Below are 8,667 nucleotides of genomic sequence, written 5' to 3'. Positions count from 1 at the left end.
AAGGAGTAAGAATATTTATCAAATAATAAGATTAATTAATTAAGAATATATATAAATTTTTGCATATCATTACTAATCACAAATTTAAATTTTTACTTCATGGTTGGATTTGAATTATTTTTGTAGTGACTAGTCAGGATAAATAAGTTTAATCATGGTACCAAATAATATAAGGATATTTCACCTTAAATATTTATTCATTTAAACCCCTAAGGTTAAACTTCCCATTACAAATTAATTCAAACCAATTAATAATTTATTAAAAAAATAAAATTTAGATTTACTACTATTTAAAGATAAATATATATATATATATGTATGTATGTATGTATGTATATATATATATAATTAAATAATAGCAGCTAAATAATAAAGTTAAAAATATATTTAAACTGTATAAATGATAGTTAAGATTAATAGAAAATAATTAAATAAAATGAATTATAAACACCTCATTAATTAACTAAAATTAACATACATTGCACAAGTAAGATGGAGTTAGGAACACCTCACCAAATAAATATAAATAAAAATAATATAAAATAGATAATTAAAATTATGTAGAAATTTAAAAGAGATAAAAGTCTCCTCCCTATACCTTAATATTTGAAATAGTTTCACTCAAAATCTTTATTTCTTCTCTTGTTTTGCTTTGCTTCCAAGAAGTAAATCTGTTCTCATTTTTTTTCATTCTCATGTCCTAGTAAATCTCCCACTTCTTCCTTTGATTCATTTAGATCATGTAAGGCCTATTTATAGGCGCCAGTGCAATTATTTTATTTGTTAGATTTTTACTATATTTTTTAACTAAATTTTAGTTTAGTTACAAGTCATTAAATTCTCTAGTTACTTATAGATATACGAGAATCTTTAGAGTAGATTTGAGATAATGAATAGATTTCCTTTCAAATTTATCTACATATTATTATATAAAAAAATAGAAAACAACACAATATCTCTATATATTTAAATTAGTTCACGTAGTCAATATATCTATAAGTATACCTAATTTTTATAATATATATATATATATATATATATATATATATATTAGAAAAATGAAATAATATACTGATATAAAAATTTATCATCCCATAATATAATTAGATTCATTCAATTTGCTAAGTATATTAATATAAATAGAACAATTAAAATTATAATTAAACATTATCTAAGAAATTTGGAATATTACACATTGTACCTTACCATATCAAGAGCTTCTTTCGTTCTATGGAGGTGTTGTTTCCATAGAATAGTTTTAGATGAAGCTGACATTTTTTAAGAATGAAAGCAAAGATATTGAGGAATGCAATAGATGAATAGGATAGATCTTTCTTGTCTGTACAATCAATGAATGTATGTAGTGCATATATAGAGTAAAATATTGCAAAAGAATATTATTGTAATAAATTAACTCAATTGCTTTACGTGAGGGTGTCATTGACTTTATCACAAGGCATGAGGAACTAATTGTTTTACGTTAGAGTGTCATTAACTTTATCACAGGGCGTCAAGAATCAATTGTTTTACGTCAGGGTGTCATTGTCTTTATCACAAGGCATCAAGAATGTGTCATTGACTTTATCACAGGACGTCAGGAATCAATTGTTTTACGTTAAGGTGTCATTCACTTTATCATAGGGCGTCAGGAATCAATTACTTTACCTCTGACCCAATGTTTTTTTTCTTTCAATTAATTCACATATCACACTTGATGCTTTGAAAAACAAAATTCAAAGAATAATTAATTTTGACCAATATTATTCAATTCATGATCTTTACTTTTGGCATGCATAAGTGGTAGGCGGAGGAGTGCTTCATTACCATGCTATGAAACTTAATGACGATGAAGATGTGCAATGCGTGATTCAACTCATTTGTAGTCATAAAGTTATTACTTTTGCTAAAATCTTTGCAAATATCATACAAGGTAATAATAATGCTCCAACTTCCAATGTTGTACCTTCCTTACATAACCAACCAAATTATTACCCTTGTACATTAGACTTGTCACAACCTTCCTTAGATTATTCCCAACATTCACTAGAAAACCATTTTCATGCATAAACAAGTTCTTTCATCCACTTTCTTTCTACCCTTTTTCAAAACTACTATAATTCCTCAAACCTCAATGAGTTGGTGCCACGTGCATCCTTTGGCCGCATCCTTGAGATTGGAGTTCCGGAAAACATTGGTCCTTTTAGTGAGGATGAAGATGATGCAAGACTCGAACAAGATGAAGAACATGATGGTAACATGTATGACAACAGACAACCTCAAATAGTGGGCACAACTTCAAAAACATACAGTTTCCTTGCACACATGTATAATGTTGATCTGTAGATAGATTTCACCAACCTTGAATATAGCCATACATTTGACCATGTTGACGTTCAATATGCTTTTAACACCCTTTTTAAGGGCATGACTTTCGAGACAAAGGAAGATGTCAAACATGTTTTAAGCACGTACTATGTCGAAAAAGGTTTATATTACAAGACGGAGAAATCGTCTCTAATGTTAAATTTTTGAAAGGTGTGTTCAAAAATAATGTGGTTGGAGGTGTAGAGCGACTTTCATTAACAAAAGCCAAAAATGGGAGATTTGAAGGCTATCAGATGAACATTCTTGTTCCTCCCCAATTATCACACAAGATCATGTCAACCTTGACTATGTCTTAATCAGAAAAAGTGTTCTTCCATTGGTGGAGAGTGACCCATCAATACCGATCCTAACATTAATAGCCCACATAAAAAATGCAGAAGGTTATACTATCTCTTATCAAAAAAGCATGGATGGCAAAGAAAAAAGTGATTGAAGACTTACATTATAATTGGGAACAATCATACCATGATTTACCTAGGTTGTTAAATTCCATGAAAACATATAATGGATTTGTTATTGAGAAGCAAACAAGGCCACTATACAACCAATAAGGTGAACTGGTTCGTGATTATGTTCAATTCCATCGAGTATTTTGGACTTTTAAACCTTGTATCGATGGGTTTAAATATTGCAATCCCATTTTTCAAGTTGATGGGACATTCTTGTATAGAAAATATAAAGGAACTTTCCTTGTGGCCGTGGCACAGGATGGTAACAACAAAATTTTTTGGATTGTCTTTGCCATTGTTGATGGTGAAATAGGAGAAGCATGGTCTTTCTTTCTGCTTTATCTCAAAAAACATGTTTGCACTCAAGATGGCTTTTGCTTAATCTCAAACAGGCACGAGTCAATTAAAAATGTATACTCAAGACAACATAGTGGTTGGACACCAGAAAATTCAGTGCATGTGTTTTGCATTTGGCACATCGCACAAAACTTCATGAGGCATTTCAAAAATGTAGAAAGGAAAAAGCTAATCATCAACATGGGTATGTAGTTATTTTTAATTTATTTTTGACGAGTAATTAAATATTTATTTTCATTTATTTTACTATATTTGAATGGTATTTAATTGATGAATTATTTTTGTTAAAATTCACAACTTATGGCATGACAGAGCCTAGGTTCAATTACTACTATAATATATTGAGAAGCGAACCAAATAGTGAATGTGTAATTGATTGGCTCAACATTATTCCTAGAAATCATTGGACTCTTGCATGGGACAGTGACTGACAATAGGGACACATGACAACTAACTTGGCAGAGGCAATAAACTTCATTCTTAGAAAACCATAAATTTGCCAATATGTGCAATTATGATGTCAACATACAAGAGATGTAATACATTATTCATCCAAAAAGGGAAGGAAGTCGACGTTAAACTAAGAGCCACACAAGTATATACAAAAATAATAAATAAGGTCATGACAGACACAAAATCAAAGGCAAATAATCACTATTTCCTTAAGTTTGATCGGTGTAATACACATTTTCTAGTGCTGTTAGTTGTCATTTTTACTTGAATTTCATGAATACTATAGTGTAAAATTGGCATGCTTTCATTTCCCTTATAAATTGCCCAAGGATGTGAATATTATATACAAATATGTAAATTATGTTATAGAAATACAATCCAATCAAACTATAGTAATTTTTTGGTTAATTATGGTGGTTTTACTTTTTAGGTTAAGAGAAAAGAAATCAAGATAGAGAAAATAATTGAAGTTCAAAAAGATTCATGGAAGAAAATATGTTTATCTCTATTAACTCAACAAGGCTTAAGCTATATTAGAAGGGCTTAAGCCATTTCAGGGAAATTTAAGATTACAATCTGCCAAAAAAAAGGCTTAAACCATTTCACAAAGGCTTAAACCATTTTAATTTCTTCATAGTGAAGTATTTAAAAAAAGCTTAAGCTATTTCAAAAAGGCTTAAGCCATTTTAATTTCTTCATGGTGAAGTATTTAAAAAAGGGCTTGAGTCATTCACCAATAGCTTAAGCCAATTTGTGACAGTAAATAACCCCTTATTATAAATCATAACATATAAAAGGGGCAAAAAAAATAGAAGATAGGGGAGCTTTGGAGGAAACAACACACCTAAAACATAATCTCTCTCTCTAGCCTCAAAGACAATCCAAGTTGAAGATTTTGGTGGTGATTCCGATGTTTTGAGAATGGAACGACGACAATTTCTACTAGATTCTTCTTTTTCTCTTCTTTTGTTGGTTGGCTCTCATGGAAATAAGTAGCTAATCTTTTCTTTTTGGGATTGGATGTAACCTCTTGCACCTTAATGTAACTCTTGATTTTCACATATATTTTATGATCTGTTCTACTTACTAGTGATTCATTTTTGTTCTTAATGCCTTTACATTTTGATCACTCGTATTTGGAACTTTGGTTTAGAACTCGATTAGAAAATGTTTTCTAGATCATGATTTAAAATGAATCACCTAATGTTTAAGTTGCTAGGAATAAAGCTAAAATCGTTAGTCTTTAAAGGATTTTCTTAATGCAGATTTTCCTTTATTTAAATATGCAAGGAATTGATATTTAAGGGGAAAAACTTAGAATCTCTTTACTAAGGAATTAGGATTGAGTGATTATAATCCTAGATAATATTGTAGAAGAGGAATTAACATATGTATGCTTATAAAGATTACAAAGAGGTGTAGTAGGTAAAATCCAGTCTCAAGCATCTCATATATGAATTTCTCTAATACTTATTTGCATATTTGTCACTTGTTTTAAGTTTTATTAATGTTAACTTTGAGTTTAATGAATCATATGTTGAACATGTATGAATATATTATATTTATTTATTTTTTGTTTTACTAAAGTAATTGAAAATTAATCAATCTACCTAGTCCCTAAGGAGACGACCTTACTCATCACTATTACAAGTTGACTTTGGTACACTTGCCACAGGATCAACAAGTGCAAGAAACGATTAATCCAAGGGATGGACAATCAACTAGAACTTTCACAGTTAGACTAGATGAAAAGTAATGTGATTGTGACAAATTTCAAAAGTTACACATGTCATGCTCGCATGTCATTGTTGTGTGTAAGCATGTTAACCACAATTACATACCTTATATAAATCCAATATATACGTTAGAATATGTTTCCAATGTGTATAAAGAATTATTTGAGAACTACCCAACGAATCTTATTGCCCAGATTGTGGGGAACCACAAGCATTACCCAATCCAAAAAAAGATCAGAAACAAAAAAGGTCATCCAAAATCATCTTGAATACACACCAAAATGGATATGGAGGAACCTAGATAGCCAAAAAGATGTTCCATTTGTAGAGATCCAGGTTACTCTAAGAAAAAATGTCCTTACTGTTCAGGGAGTTCAAATCAATAACCTTAAAGTGAACAACTCATACTTCCGGTTGATAGTATTCAATTATATTTCAATATGTATTTCTTTTGTAGTGTGTGTTTCCTTTAATATCATTTATTTATGATTGTTGCAAATTTATGTTATTACAGTTATTTTGGCATGTTTTAATGCAATTATTCAATTCTATTAATGCAGTTGTAAATTTAAATTGTTATTTTTTAAAATATTTCATTGCTAACATCAAATATTTAAGTTAATTATGATTCTACATTAATAATTTAAAATTAACATTATTTTAAATTAATAATAATCATTCTTAATAATATTTATAATACAAAAATTCTTAAAAATTAAATAAATATATATTATTTATAAAATAATATTGTTATAAAAGTTAATTAATTAAAATATTAAAATATCTATATCTATAATATAAAAATAAATTATTAAATTAATTAAAAATATTAAAATAGCTATATTTATTAAAGAAAAATGAAATAATTAAAATATCTATATATATTAAATAAAATTAAAATAATTAAATTAATTAAAAATAATAATATATTTATATTTAAAATTTCAATTATAATTTAAATAATTTTTTAAAAAGTTAAACAAAAAAAATTAAAAAAATAAAGTTTAAAAAACTATAAACCCAACTGAGAAATCAATTTCCGAGAAACCGATTTTTCAAAAGAGCTATACAAGATTTTGAAATTTTTTTAGTTGAGAAATTGATTGGTGATAAATCAATTTTTCATCATGCACAGTGAATTGATATATATATATATATATATATATATATATATATATATAAATATAATGGGAAGTAGGTTATTTAAGTAAATAAAAATTAAAAATAATATATTATAAATAAAAAATAAATAAATAAAAGCCTATACATTGAGCATTAACTTTAAATGTGACAACAGAGTGAAGGAAAAACCGAAGAAAATGTTAGAAAAGAGGAAGCAACATATGGAAGAAGCAAATGAACAAATATAGAACGTGTCCACATTTTGGGAAAAGGACAAGGACAGAAAGGCCTCCAAGACAACCTCCCAAACAACCTGCTCACAAACCATACCAATGCCATCACCACTCACCAACTTTACCACTACAACCACAACCAACACCTCCTCTTTCTCTCTCTGCGTTACACTCCAACACAAACCAAACGTAACAATAACACATTACATTACATGCCACCATTATTTCCTCTCACAAAATCACTGCCATTAACCGTCAATGGCTTCTTCTAATAATTCCCTTTCTTCTCTCAACGTCGTCGGATACACGCACACTCCACCCAACAACCACCTTTCTTCGCTATCACACGTCACTCTCATAACCGTAACGGTCCTCGCCGTCGCCGTTACCGTTTCCCTAGCCTTCTATTTCCTTCTCCGTTACCGTAGCCGCTTCCTCCGCCGTTCATCTCCGTCAATCGCGGAAGTCTTCTCCTCCGCCAATCGGATATCGCCGGAGACCGCTTCGTCTTCCGTCGCCGACTCTCTCCCGACGTTCGCCTTCTCTTCCGTCACGCGGCACGGCGGCGGCGGAAGCGGCGACGGCGACTGCGCCGTGTGTCTTTCGAAGTTCGAGCAGCACGACCTCCTCCGCCTGCTACCTCTCTGCTGCCACGCCTTCCACGCCGAGTGCATCGACACGTGGCTCCGCTCGAATCTCACGTGTCCGCTCTGCCGATCCGCCGTTGTTGGATCGGAATCCGACCTCGCGAAGGTTTTCCGGTCGTCCTCCGTCGCTGGCGGCGACAGCTTCCGGCTGGAGATAGGGAACATCAGCAGCAGCCGCCGCGGTGCGGCGACGTCCGCCGGCGGCGGAGAAACGCGCGGAAGATCCTATTCCGTTGGCGCGTTCGAGTATTTCATCGACGAGGAGGCTGAGGTTGCGTTCAGTTACGCTCACCGGAGAAGCGTTTCAGGCGAGAAAGACGACGGTGATCCGGCGGAGCCTCTGCCGAGCTTGGCTGGTGAGGTAGAGCGTGGTGGAAGTAGTAATAATGATAGCAATAGCTGGTTGAAGGATTACGTTGATCGTCTTTCGAATACGATGTCGTTTCGAAGTTCTGGAAGGTTCTTCACTGGGAATAGTCGCCGAAGCGACGTCGTTGCGGGTGGAGATTACGATGTGGAAGCGAACCGTTTTGGGGATGAAATCGGTGAAGTTTTCCGATGGCTCTCGGGGGTTTAAGATGTAAATAAACGGAATATATAGTTAGTGAAGATTTAGAATTTTGAGAAGTTTTCATTGGGTTAATAGTTACATGATATACACACATCAGACATGAATTGCATTTTACGAATCACATTACCAAAGGTTAAGAATCAGTGAAATCGGTGTTAGTTGTTTTTCCTTTGTTAAGTTTTTGGTGAAAAAGAATCTTCTATTTGGGATCCTCTGGAGTTTTTAAAAATTGCGGGGTGGTGTTGTTGATCCAACGGTTGATGCGTATTTCATTGTTTATAGTTTTTACTTTAGTGCAAAATGTTTGTATAGTTTTGACTCTAGTGCAAAATAGGACCCCTTTATGACTAAGATATCATGTTAATGTTGCAGAAAACCTTCCATTTTTGTCTCATTTGAGTGATAAGAGTATAAGACTTCGAAGATAAGGCCGGTTAAAGGAAGACACCAACAAAATCTTTCTTATTTATCTTGTTATACATAACTCTTTATTTGTTTGTTTTTATCAGTTTTATAATTGTTAGAATTATAAAGAAACAGATCTTAATTAAATATGATAAATGCCAAGTTGTTAAACACACTTAATTAATATAAGATTATACAAACTACAGATTGGGATATAATTTGGTAAAAGATAGAAGTATATATTCCGGGTTAGTACATAAATTTCGTAAGAGTGAAAGAGGTATCTTTTTAACATGTAATAAATTTTTT

General features: G+C 31.7%; 1 protein-coding gene across 1 annotated transcript; it reads left to right on the top strand.

Annotated features, from left to right (window-relative positions):
• Window positions 1-6,620: 6,620 nt before the first annotated feature.
• LOC109788784 (E3 ubiquitin-protein ligase ATL4) lies at window positions 6,621-8,458 on the top strand. The gene has a single exon (XM_020347607.3). The coding sequence runs from the start codon at window positions 6,994-6,996 to the stop codon at window positions 7,957-7,959; it is 966 nt and encodes a 321-aa protein (XP_020203196.1). The 5' UTR covers window positions 6,621-6,993; the 3' UTR covers window positions 7,960-8,458.
• The last annotated feature ends 209 nt before the right edge of the window (window positions 8,459-8,667 follow it).

Source organism: Cajanus cajan, chromosome 1, assembly GCF_000230855.2.
Source record: "Cajanus cajan strain Asha chromosome 1, NIPB_CcT2T_4, whole genome shotgun sequence".
NCBI lineage: Eukaryota > Viridiplantae > Streptophyta > Magnoliopsida > Fabales > Fabaceae > Cajanus > Cajanus cajan.
Note: the sequence above shows the minus strand (reverse complement) of the source record. Positions and strands in the feature narration are given on the sequence as shown.